Source organism: Pelodiscus sinensis, chromosome 4, assembly GCF_049634645.1.
Source record: "Pelodiscus sinensis isolate JC-2024 chromosome 4, ASM4963464v1, whole genome shotgun sequence".
In the NCBI taxonomy this organism is placed as follows: Eukaryota; Metazoa; Chordata; order Testudines; family Trionychidae; genus Pelodiscus; species Pelodiscus sinensis.
Window position 1 is genome coordinate 10374649 of NC_134714.1, and position 13212 is coordinate 10387860.

The 13212-nt window shown below is 49.9% G+C and overlaps 1 protein-coding gene across 3 annotated transcripts; it reads right to left on the minus strand.

The window, feature by feature from the left end:
• Positions 1-1313: 1313 nt before the first annotated feature.
• Positions 1314-10072, minus strand: OTX2 (orthodenticle homeobox 2). Of its 3 annotated transcripts, XM_075926289.1 has the most exons (6): positions 9959-10059; positions 9711-9811; positions 6283-6374; positions 5333-5551; positions 4804-4955; positions 1314-3073 (listed from the first exon to the last, which is right to left on the minus strand). In XM_075926289.1, exons 4-6 carry the CDS (start codon positions 5427-5429, stop codon positions 2453-2455), a joined length of 870 nt encoding a protein of 289 aa, XP_075782404.1. In that variant the 5' UTR covers positions 5430-5551; positions 6283-6374; positions 9711-9811; positions 9959-10059; the 3' UTR covers positions 1314-2452. The 3 variants fall into 3 exon arrangements, with proteins under 3 accessions (XP_075782404.1, XP_075782401.1, XP_075782402.1); XM_075926286.1 differs by lacking the exon at positions 6283-6374; XM_075926287.1 differs by lacking the exon at positions 6283-6374 and having other exon boundaries at positions 9711-10072.
• Positions 10073-13212: the final 3140 nt, after the last annotated feature.

The window sequence follows — 13212 nt, forward strand, 5'->3', positions numbered from 1 at the left end:
ACACTCTTGCTAGAAAGGAATCATATGGACTATTGTTAGTTCTGGTTGAACTTCGTATCACTTGAAAACCATTAATTTTTTTCTCTCGGTATTGCGAAATATAAAAATAGCAACAAGCTGCATGAAAACTTTCCCATTCATTTGAGAGCTGACAGAGTTGCTGAATGTCTCTGCTTGTTTATTTTTAAAACATAATCTGGCCTCTCAATTCTAGGGCACTCTAAAACAGAAATAAACACATCCATTAGAAGTGAGTACATAAAACCTGCATTATTAATGCCTTCAATGTGGACGAGAGGAAGCCGGGAACAGCCTGATGAAATGTAGAGATTAGGTGAAGCACCAAGTTGATATATGGAGAACCTGGAAAGCAGAGTCTCTCAGGAGTGTTTTTAAAAGTATCATAAACTATTACCAAGTGCAGGTAGCCTCAGGTCTTGCAAATCTGTCGATCAAGAGAGTTCAGCATGGGAAGGAAACCATCCCATTGAACAGATAAAAAACAAAAACCCAGCCCCCAAACCATTTTTTTTTCAAAATATTTGAGCACAGGTTTCACACCAATCCGAGAAAACCACATGACAGGCTAAGGCTTTGAAGTAGATGAATGATAAATAGCTAAAACTGTCATGGCTTCACAATTTTGCATGGTGGCTACTAAACAGGATATAATTTTAAAACCATTCCTGTTTTCACTAGTGTGGCACTACTGCATTTTTTGCACCTCTCTGTGGCAAACGGGAAAGAGAAAAGCAGGTACTTATTTTTAAAGGGACTCCCAGCCACAGTTTCAAGAAAGAAGCAAAACCGACCAGGGTATTTCTACTCAGCTGTTAAAACTTCTTCCAAACTCCTTTGTTCAGACATCACTTCTGCAGAAAGTTTATAGTAGCTGGAGAAATAGCCCTTCACTCAGTTCGGCCATTTCTCTCTCCTCCTCTGCATTTCACCCCTAATCATGCTGAGCCCTGTCTACAAAGCCCCCTTTTCATTCTCTGAAAATAGCCGATGATTTCGTTTTCGTACGGGAGACAATCTTGCAGGGGCCCACAGAACTTCTTGTGATTTAACACAAAATCATCCCTGGCATTTTCTGCCTGTGCCAAAGGAAAACATCAGCAGCTGGGGCACTTAAAAGCAGAGGGAAAAGAAGCCGTTTCAGTCCAGTACAACAGAATATTTGCATTGTCCCTGTACGCCCCGCCCCCTCTATTTGTGAAGTCCTTTGAAGTATGCTGCATTGAGGTATTTTCTTAACTCACCCTGTGCAATTAAAATGGAAGACAACCACCAATTGTGCTAGAACCATTTTAATATAATTATACATATCTGCCAAATCCAGGAAAAAAAGGTTTATGCATATATATCTTTTTTTTTCTCAATTAACATCTGCAAGCATAAACGACAATGAATTTCTCCGTTTAAATTCATCAAGGTCAGAGCAATTGACCAATGTCCTGTTTTATTTCTACTGCGGGCTTGGCCAGCAGTAAGTGACTACAGATCAGTTTAGTGTCCTTGTGTGTTTTTCTTCTTTCTCTTGCATTCAGAGACAGTTTGTTGTAAAAAGTTTCAGTAGTTCACCTGTGGTGAAAGGCGATCTTTTTAGATACTGTTTTTTTAAGATACTAGGTAACTCAGTTGCTCTGAATTTCACTTATAATTATAACCTATTTAAATCACAGCAGAACCCCTGCTGTGGAGGGGTTCACAGTTGCATACAATACAGGAGATCACAGTTTTGAAGTCTAGCACAGATTAAAAACCACAGATGTACCATTTATATAAGACACACACTGATTGTCTCTTAAAAACTACATATTGACTCCTTATGAACATTTTTTTAAATAAAGTAGTGCAGCTAGGACAATCAGTCGCACAACCCACACAACCCTGAACCCAGGTCTGTCAGTGCCAACTAGGAAGTTGGTCGTGAAACAGTTGAATGAGTTTGAGAGAAAGACAGAGAGAGAGAGAGAGAAAGGGACGTTGTCCATTCCAAAGATTTTTAACCAAGGGTTGGCTAGCACACGGGGAAACCTCTAGGTGAAAGATCTTTTTCCCACACACTCACACAAAAGAAAGAAAAAAAAACAATCAAACCTAGACTTTCTTTTAAAAACTGGCCCACAGGTGGAATGATCAGCCATTCCTTTCAAACAAAGAAACCCAACAATTGGCTAAAACTATAAAGGACGCAGGTTGGTCTGTCTGCTTCTGCTTGGTAGATGATCTGTCCTTTTAAGGCCTTCCTCCTTCATTCCTTCTTCATTCCTTTCCAGAGCTTTTGGGCAGGAGGTGAATCTAGGTCTGATCACACCCCAACTGTCTTTTTTTTCTCTTTTTTTCTTTTTTTCCTCTTTAATTTAACCAAGACCTGACTAAAACTGGAATGTTCAGCCCAGAGTGTTTATTAGGATTTATTCTTAGCACAAAGGAGTCCTACAGGCCTTCACAAAACCTGGAACTTCCAGGAAGAGGTCTGGTCTTTATAATCCAAGCAGTCAGCGTTGAAGTTTAGCTTCCAGGAGGCGGTTTGGTCCTTATAATCCAAGCAATCGGTGGTGGAGTTAAAGCCCAAGCTAGATGCTCCGTAGCCCTGGGTGGAGAGGGAGGCTGGGGACTGGTTGAGATGGCTGGTGACTGCATTGGTGCCCATAGGGCTGAGTGTGGCCCCGGGTCCAGGAAGCTGGTGGTGCATTGGGGTCAAGTAAGATCCACAGTCCATCCCCCCGAAGTAGGAGGTAGACCCGGCGTATCCTTGGCTGTAGCCGGAAGCCTGGGTGTAGGTCATTGGGTAGGAGCGCTGCATGCAAGAGGAGGATGTGGACAGGGGGTCTGAGAGGGGGGAGATGGAAGCGGGGCTCCAGATAGACACGGGGGCGCTGCTGCTGGAAATGGCCGGGACTGCGGTGCTGGAGGGGGGAGTGAACTGCCCGCTGGCCCCACTCTCCGAACTTACTTCCCGGGCCGGGGAGCTCTTCTTCTTGGCCGGCCGCACCTTGTTCTGCCCGCCGTTCTGCTGCTGCTGCTGCTGCTGGCGGCACTTGGCCCGCCGGTTTTTGAACCACACCTGGGGGGGGGGAAGGCGAGAGAGAACGCGGGGGTGAGCGCGGCTCGCAGCGGAGTGAGACCCGCGGGCTGCGTTTACACGGGCGCCCCCCACTCCGGATTTGGGAGGAAGAAGGAGGAGGAAGGAGCCAACCCAACTGCTGCATAAGGGCAGGGGGGAATGACCCTCCCCCACCTGCTCTGCTGGCCAGCCAAGCCCCCTCCCCTCCTGATCCTTCCCTGGGAACAATGGAGCCCTGCACCGGGAGGAAGCAGTTAGGCAGACAAAGGGGAAAGTGTCTTGGCAAAGCGCGGAGTGGCCCCGCGGCGGGGGCTCCGCCCGGCCTCCCTGCTGGAGCCGCACTCAGTTGCAGATCAGGCATTGGAGGTGGGGATGAGCCGGCCTTGAAGCTGGGGCCCCTCCAGCCCTATTCCCTGCAGCCTCTGCCCTGCCAGGCCCCCCGGGCACGGCTCCTGCCATGGGCAGCTCACTGCGGGAGGGGAGAAGGCGAAGCAACCCTGGGGCCCTGCGCAGAATTGTCTCAGCTGATCCGCCGCCCCATTGCCGGAGGCCCCTGCAGATGCGCGCGCAAAGGCGCACTGGACGGCTGCCGCTCGCTGCGCGTCTTGCCCTTAAGACTTGACGGGGCCTGACTTTGCAGCGCCCCAAGAACAGTCCTGACTAGTTAAAGGTATTTTTGGTGCTTTGGCCCTTTGCTGCGCTTGTTTCCCCGCCCCTCCCTCCGGTGCGGCCAGTGACACGGAGAGGGCCGGGGAGCCCCCTTGGCTCCCCTTTCGGCAGGATCCTGGGCCAGGAGAGTCAGTGGCAAAACAGAGGCTGTGACACTTTCCGAGCCAAGCCCAGAGCCAAAGTGCGGGGGAGGGAGAGGAAGGGGCCGGCACTGGCGCCCCCAAACCGCGTCTCAGGGAGAAGGGGCTAAGGGAGCTTTGGAAAGCTGCTTGAACTAAACAAGGTTCAGAGCTCAGGCCTGACTCGGGACAGAGACCCTCCCCCTGGGACTTTGGCCGGGGTAAGGACGACAGGCCCCCCCCCCCATTTCTTCCTTACCCATCACTCCAGTGTCTCGGGGCGTGGGTACCCCAGCTTGGAAACTCTGCTCAGATCCCCCTTTCCCCGCGCTCTAGCCGCCAGCCACTGATGTCAACACACCCCTGGCTCTGAAAGGGGGCGGAGGGTCTTTTGTATCGACTCTAATGGCCTCGCTCGCCAACGAGCTGGCGGGGCAAGCCGAGGTAGGACCTCGCAGCTGGGACTGTCCCTTTGCCCAGGGAGCTTCGGGGCCTCGGTCGGTGGCGCTGGGGGCGGTTTCCAAGCGGCAAAGACACCCCCCCCACCCACCACCAGTGGCTGCGGGAGCCGACGAGAGAAGCGGGTTTGGATTGAGCCCAGGCGAGGCATCGCTCTGGGGAGGGAGGAAGGCGAACCCCAGGGGGTGCGCGCCAGGTTTCCTCCCTGCGCTTCCAGAGTCCTCATTGCGACTCCTTGGGAGCCAGGATCGGGCCCCTTCCGCAGCTGGGGGGGGGCAAACGGGGCTGGTTGGGCCTAGGGTGCGTGTGTCCCTCATCTCCCATCCTGCCCAGAGAACCTGCCTCCGGCCGCGGGGAGGGCTGGGGAGACGCGCTCTGTGGACCCGAGAGGCTACAGCCGGCTGGGGCGGAGAGCTGGGAGAGGGGAGCTGGGTCAGGCTGGGGGGGGGGGCCGGATGAACGGGAGGGGGGATGAGGCCCTACCTGCACCCTGGACTCAGGCAGGTTGATTTTCAGGGCGACTTCCTCCCGCATGAAGATGTCGGGGTAGCGGGTCTTGGCGAACAGCGCCTCCAGCACATCCAGCTGCGCCCGGGTGAAGGTGGTGCGCTCCCGCCGCTGCTTCCGAGGGGTCGCTGCAAAGAGCAGCCGGAGGCCCTTAGTGGCGGTTAGCAGCAGAGCCGCCCCCCTCCCCGAGACCCAAACACCCTCTTGGAAAGTTAGCGCGGCTGGGGAAGGCCCCAGGGCGCATTTCCCAGGGAGAGGGGCTGGGGCAGGGAGCCGCAGCGCCCTGCTCAGCCAGGGTCCCCCAAACTACCTCCCCTCCCCAGCCTGGCCTCTCCGGGCAGGAGGTGGGGAGCTCTGGCAAGTCCCAGAACCTCTGGCTCGGGCGATGGGGGGCGCCCCACGGAAGGCGCCAGAGGTTGGCCACTGGCCCCAAAGGCGAGGCCCCTAAAGCCAGCCCCCAGCGGGGTCCCCTCGCTGGGCAGCAGAGGCGGATGGCGCCGCTTACCCGGGTAGCCCACGGAAGGATGCAGCAAGTCCATGCCCGAGGTTGTCAGGCTCAGCCCGTTGACGGCGTAAGGTGGTTGCTTGAGATAAGACATCATGCTAAAGTTGGGCTGGGCGGAGAGCCGGCCGAGGCGTCGGGGCAGGGGGAAAGGCGCGCACGCTCTGGGTTCCGTCCGGAGCAGAGATTCCGTGTCCCAGCGGGCGGGCTGAAACCAGATGTCTACACGGGGAAAGAGAGGCAAGGGGCGGGGGGCTGGTTAGCCGAGCTGCCTGGAGTCGATCTCTTATCTCTGCTGGCTCGCTGGAGTGTGAATAGCGACAGGCAGGGCCTCAGCTCTTAGCCCCCGAGAGTCCCGGCTGCAGCGTGGACCAAGAAGACACTCACTAGATAAACGCTTTAAAAAAGTGACACCCCATCTAGTAATTACAACCCGCCTCGCAGGAGCATCCCCCTTCCCCCCATGCCTTCAAATGCACACATTGTATTGCTGCCCTGGGCATTTGCATAGGGTGCATCGGCTGGCACTAGCTAATTGTCTCAAACAAAACTTGATTGGGGCTATTTGCGGACACAAAGACCTCCTTGGCTAAATAAATAATGCTGATAACAAAGCCCATTGGCGAGAAACAAAGAAACAATTCAAGACACCTATCTCTCCCTCGGCCTGTCGCAGGGCTTTTTAATGAGCCCACATTCAGCAGCTAGGAACCCCAAAATGCTGGCGCATTTAAGAGCAGAAATGCCATCTTGGAATGAGCCAAACTTTTCCGTCCTGCCACTATCATCCCGCGTTTGAAGTGATTTCCATCAGCCCTTTTCCACCTAATTAGTACGTTGGATAATTAGATTTAGAGGTAAGTAAGAGATTGATGAGGCTTTCAGGAACTCTTGATTAGGTCGCTCACGCTAAACAAACAAGTATTTAACTTTCAAACAAAAAAAAAAATCACCCAGCGAAACTTGCTTCCCAAGGTCCTCAAGGGTTAGGAAAAGACTCCCCTTAAAACACTAGCAGTCATTTTCTGTCCATTGCAGGCTGGGTCTGCAGGAAGAGGCATATTATTAGGAGAAATACCATCCTTTCATTTCCTAGCCCCCAGTAGCCTTTGGTTGGTTTCTCCCTAGCCCTACTGACACCTATTTGGAAAGCAGCTTCCCCCTCCCCCCCCCAAAAAAAACTCTTTACTTTTCCATCCTGCTCCAGGGTTCCAAAGTGTGACATTAACACAGCCCGGCAAACTAGCGTGTTCCATAAAATGTTACCCTGCTCTTGGACCGAGCTAAGGACTTTACAACTTTGAGGAAGCGCCTTATTTTCCCCCAAAATGGCGGACAGGGAGGAGGGAATTTCCAAGAGTGCAAGAAGAAGATTTGGATGGTGATGTTTAGACTGTCCGGCTTCCTGCTCCGATGGCATAAAGAACCCAGCCATCTCAATCAACTCCTCACTGCGGAAGTTAATTCATCTTTCACGTTACAAAACCACGCTCCTTTAATTCAACGTTAATGTAAAAATAAAGCGGATCTTTGAGACTTTTCCAGATCCCTCCCATTCAAAGGTAGATGTTTCATCAAATAAATGCCTATTAGCTAAATTATAAACCAAAGCCAGCCTACTCTGTTTCACGTGCTGTGTTACTACAAACCTTAGTCTAGTCTAGCAAGGTTTTTAATCGATACTTGGCTATTTTAACTTTCCTGAGTTGCATGAATTAAGTTTCTCAATTCCGATATTTATTATTGCATTTTTCTCTTGAACTTAACGGTACTTAATTTGCAAATCCTTCTTCTATTAGTGAGAAAACAGCAATTTACTAGGATCAGAAGAGATTTGTTTTTAAAAGTATATTGTGTGCGCGCATTTGTGAGTGAATAATAAACAGGCATCACACACACAATCACATATATACAAATATAGTTCATGCACACCTCTTCGGAAGTGTATATTTCACTACAATCCCTTATGGAAGAATTTCAGTTTAATTTAAAAAAAAAATTCTCAGAACAATTACAAAACAAAACAAACCCCCATTCCTACGTTTTGATGTTTGGCCACGTTAGAGGGACATTCCGAGTCCCATCTTCCTATGAAATAGGATTAAAAGCTTCCATGACTAGAATCAAACTTTTTTTTTCTAGTGAATTCGTTGCAGTGGATACTTGCCTTAAGTGGGAGAGATTTTCGATCTTAAAAAAAAAAGTGCAGGAAATCTGCCGCCCTTGGAACGCGGAGGGACACCATATAAATCCAAGGCGTTTGCAAATCTGGAAATGCGATGGGAAGTTGGATTTACCGTCCTGCCTTCTTGCATGCGGCTTTGCGCCTCTGACCTGCTTGGTGGCACGGTCTCTCAGTTTTATATCTAACGGCCATTCTGCTCAATCTGTCACCTTTTTCTCCCTCCCAAAGATCTCATCTACCAGTTGCTCTGCCCTCGCTCAATAATAATTACCCAGTCCAAGAATTAATTATAATAAATGTTTTCTTGATAAACTAACGAGATAATCCGAGGGACACACGTTCCCTAATTACGGGCCGCCAGACCTAGCTCGGCAGATCATGTGCACTGATTAATTTTCTGCCTGATGGCAATGAAACAAAACGTATATAGACTGGCGTACTGTTTATCACAACACGCAGCCTGGGGTGAAGAACTGCAGGGAAAGTTTTAGGCCTGGGGGGGAGGGGATCATTTAAAGGATGCAAACGGGGAGACCCCTCTTTTTGCGCATAGTCACTTTTTGGTGTCTGATATTGTTTGTGACAGTGATTTCTCTCCTCACCCCCCTTCATACTTTTAACAGGAAGGGGAATTTAAAAATACAGTTGGCGGTGGGTTAAGAGGTATCATCAAATCCTGCTTTTTATTCGAGCTCCCCAGTGTAGCTAAAAATCACCCAGACCTCACCATTCTCCTTCAAAAAAAGTTTTAAAAACTCAGCCCTTCGTTGCTACACAATAAAACCACCTGCACGGGTAAAAATCAGAGAACCGCCCTGCGAAGGAACTAACCTTCGGCATTATGGTAAACTCTCTTCCCCCCAAACCAGGCATTTTCACCTTTTTGGTTTTTAAAAAAATATTGGATGTCATGTGCACCGTACGCCCGCTTTGATCGCCATGAATGCAAACGCACGTAGATCCAAAATGACTGAATTATGCCGAAGACAGGTTTACACAGGGGAGAAACTTGCAACGGGTTTACTTTCTTCGGCCTAAGGGGAACAAGTTTAAAGAGATGCAGCTGTGTGTGTGTGTGTGTGTCCGTGTGTATCCGTGTCCCCAAGACTGCATCCCTTTGAACTTCTTCCTCTTTAGTCAACGAAGATAACCCCCTTGCAAGTTATATATCGGGGATATAACACAAACGGCTTTACACCACACACCTCCAATTGCAGAGCTTTGTCTCTGTCTACACCGGTCGGTAGCTAGTGTGTAGCCATTTGCGTTACACACACCACTCTGCGGTGTTTAGGTTTTGGGCACGGCTTCTCTGAAAGCACCTGTCCAGTGATAGCTGCAAACCGATCCGTCTCCCGTTTAGAAATTGACCCGATCCTTGTCATTCATTTCCACAGTAAAGAGAAACGGCGTATTTTTTTATTCTCTCTCCACCCCAAGTTGATTGAAAGAGTCTAAGCCCCCCCCCAACACACACACACACACACACTTAAAAAAAATCTAACCCTTTTCTTGTTGCCTCGAGTCCCGTCTGCTCAAAGCCATGTTTGCAAAACGACTTTTCCCTTTGCTGAGTCTATCGATCGGGAGTACGAGGCAGAAATCTGTTTATCAATAACCGCTCAGACCAGGGATGTCATTCCACATTATTATTATTATTTATTTAAGAAGTGTATGTACCGCTAGACAGCGGCCGGAGGATCAGGCCAAGCACAAGAAGAAGAACAATTTTGTTTTTCATGGGAAAAGCTCGCTTTGGGAGGAAGAGAGTCCCACACAGACAACCAAATCAAGGGAGGGGAGAGCAGTGTCTACCCGCCTCCTCAATTAGCAGGCTTGGTCCCTGCCTTTTCATTCAGACTCTGCATATCGGGGAAATGAATTAAATTATATTGGGGAGGCATCTGGGGAAGCGAGTTTCGGACCTTTTCCCCGCCCCACTCCTACCGGAGCTGCGAAACTAGGATCGGTCTCAGTCCACAGAACAACGGGAAACGGGCCACTCCGAATTATAGCGAGAGAGGCTGAATTGTGCCCTTGGCCAAGCGAAATCAAACTGTCGCTGTCGCGAGCTCTGCTGTGATTCCCGGGACAGATTTAGGGACCACCGCAAAGCGAGAGAGAGATCTTCACATGCTCAAGGAAAAAAAAGAAAAAAAGAAACCGTTTTCAAACAAGCAAAGCGTTCACACTTACCTTGAGGCTTCTAGGGAGGAGTGTGCCGGGGTGGGGGAGGGAGGAGGCGGGCAAAAAACTGACCAAATTATCCTTTGCCAAATTCAAAATAAAGCGCTCCCCTACAAAAGAAATCACAAAGCAGCGGGTTAGAAATCTTGCATCCTTCCACCTTGCCCGAGAAGCGAACGAAAAAGGGGGCGAGCGAGGCTACACGAGTCTAAAGGCTTTTCAATGGAGCAGGGGGGGGCTCTGTCTTCGATACATACAAAGTAGGACGTAGCCGGATCCGGCCAAGGGGTTTTATTTTTTAATAACAGTGGAGAAGTGAATTGGAGCTGAGGTCTCTACCTCTCTCAGGGAGATTTGCTGAGAAAGCGCCGCTCTGGCAACTTTTTGACGCAAACTCTCCAACCAATAGCAAGGAGAGAATGATTGACACATCTAAGCCAGAGGGAAAATAATAAAAACACACAACAGGGGGAGGAAAACAGGCCACTGCTGCACTGGGGGGACGAGCAGGCAACACGGAACAGCGACCAAAAACCGACACAAGAATATACATAAAAGCAACGAGGCTCGTTTTTAAAAAAATATACATTCGGGGCTGCAGCATATGAACTAATTGTACAATTAGCATGATGGACAGCAAAGATCACGTTACTTTCTTGCTGGGGGGAGAGGAGACGGTGGGGGAAGATCACACACACACACACACACACACACACACACACACACACACACACGAAAGAGGATATTAAAATATAAGAGTAAACATTATGGGAAAGGGAGGGGGTAGGGGATACATCCCGGGGAATTCAAAGCAAAATCTGCCAAGAAGCTCTTGGATTAAAAGCACAACGCATGTCAAAGACCGGAGTTTAACGCCCCCGCCTCCCCAAGGCAGCTGAGGTATCAAAGAAAGTGAAACTAAGTCAGAGACAGAGAAATAAAGCGCGAGCGAAAACTATTGGTGACAGGGACCAAGCCTGGGATGCGGGTCCAAAGTGAACTAGCCAGAGGCGGAGGGGAAACGGGTTAGTGCTGCTTCCCTGCTAGATGGACAGCGTAGGGTGCACTAGATGGGTGCAGAGATGCCCTCTCTATGGAGAGAGAGAGCCTGTGCAGTCAAAGGGGGCCTAGGGGAGAGGATCCTCTATGGGACAAGCGCGTAGCAAGTGCCTGGCGCGGGGGGGCGGAAGATTGCGCGCTTCCTCGCGGCCAGCACGCCCCTGGGCAATTCAGAAATGCCAGCTCTCTCCTGGTCGCCCGGTTTCGGGGACTTGCTCTGCTGGGTCCGAGAGGGCTGCTAACTCATCCCCCCCCCCCCCCCCCCAGAGCGGAGACCAGAGCACGTTTAAAACACGCGGAAAAAAGTCGCCGAGCTCAGCAGAAGCCGGAGAGGAAGCCCCTACTCCCGCCGGCACCCGGGGGAGAAATCAAATACAAGCCGGCCCGAGCCTGGCAGTGGGGGCATGAAGTACAGCGGGTCACTCGCCTCTTCCTGCCGCTTCCTCGCCCACATGTGCGTGGCCGGGACGCGCTGCAATGAACGAAAGAATTCAGAGCCTCGGCGGCTTTATTTTTATTTTTTATTTTTTGCCGGGGAGGGGCAATTCAAAACAAAAGCAAAAGTAAAATAATTGTTCCCCCCCCCCCAGCCCTTTGAGGGGAGACTTCTGAAAAGTTTGGGGCTGGCTGGGATGTCCGCAAGGGCAGCTACTCGCTAGGAAACTCCGCCGTGTCGCATCCCCTGGCTCCCCAAGAGAATCAAAGCATCGATTCCCCGGCCCTGCTTTGTAGGAACCCGGACACATGGATTTTGAGGGGAGTAGATACTGGCTCTTTGTACCCCTCTCCCCAGTCACTCGACAGAGAAGCCTGAAAATGATGTAAAATCCCCGTGTAGGCACCGCGTCCCTCTGAATTTTCCTTGCCATAATAAATATCGAGAATCAACTCTTCCCCTCCTCCCCCTTCATTGGTCCTCTCGCGATTTAATAAGATTAATCCACCTTGGAAGAAATCTAAAGATAATTTCTTCCCGTGCATCCTGGCCCAGAAGATTTTCTGAATGGGAATCGATTTTTTTTTGTTAAAAAAGGGGGCAGTAAAAGAGGGAATGGGGGATGTAGGTGGGGGTGGAGTGGGGAGACCTGGGAGGAGCCGTTAAATAAAACACAGCGCCCCAAAAAAAGCCTAGTGAAAAACCGGGACTGAAGAGCTGGGAATTGCAAGCCATGGAGTTTGTGGTAAATATCCAGACCAGCAGCAGCTCTTGAAACTGACCATGCTTAGATTGTGTGGGGGGCCGTGTGAATAAGGGAGCTCCCTTTCCTGTAGCTAGGGGACTGCATGAGGCGAGCTCCCCAGCCTGTTCCTTTGCCCTCTAGTCTAATAAGTTTGGAATAATCGCCCGGCCAATAAAACAAGTGGCAGAAATGGACGGTGTGACTTAAATAAACAAGGGTCTCTTTAAAATTCTCATCCACTTCAGATGTCTAAAGTAAGATTGTGATGATTTTGTCACGGTTTGGTAAATTTACCCCTTTAAGAGGCTTTCATAAATCCCAGAACACACCTTCAGCCAGATTTGAATATAGATTTAGGTTTTAAAACCCAGAAGCTGGGAACACCGCTTTATCAAAGAGAATTTCCCTTTAGCTTAGCAATGTGTTGGAATGGCTCTTGCAAAGATTGGATCTGAAAGGGGGGAAAGGGAGAAACCTTCTTTCTGGAGGAATTCTGCACAGACCTTGCAGCAGCTCCTGGCTAAACCTTTCCTGCAGCTAATGGGAAACTTGCAAAAATGGGGTTCTCCGTCGGTACGAATGCGCTTTAGCATTGCTTTTTTTTTTAATTCCAATATCTTCTTTTTCGATACGGAAACCCTTTTCAGACCAGGTGCACTGCCAGAAATCCAGCCTAACTCGGGATAAACTCCTAGTGAGTGGACGCTGTGGGGTGAACGATAAAGAACTCTGAGAACCAAAAATCTACTTCTGGGACGAAAAGCGCTCTGACTTCTGAGTCTCAGTAAGTTCTCCAACTTCCAGTACCAATTGTTTTCCATAGCCATTCATTTCCTCTCTCTGCCTAGCCATCCTCTCTCTTTTCCTCTCTATTTTTGATTCCTTTGGCATTATTTTCCACGCCTTCTACGTTGACTGTTTTGCAAGCGTTTGTGGCTGTTTGTTTTGAACCGCTCGGTGTGTAGATGATGACAAAAAGAGTTTATTACCGAAGAGTGAAGCGAGCTTCCCCGAATCTGAACCGATTTATGATTTGTCACCTTTCTATCGCAGCTCGGATCCGGAGAGCGAGGCATGCTACTCGCTTAGCTTTGCCCTCTGCGGAGTTGGGTCTAGTTAAAATATTCCGCACTTCCCCCGAGTTTATACGCGGTTTTCTGCTCCCCCCCAAAACCCCTCTTATTTTGGGAGGGATGCGATTGAAATAGCCATCCCCAAACACCAAGGGCCACTGTTCAGAAATGTTGCCAGTTGTTGCAATGTTAAAAAGA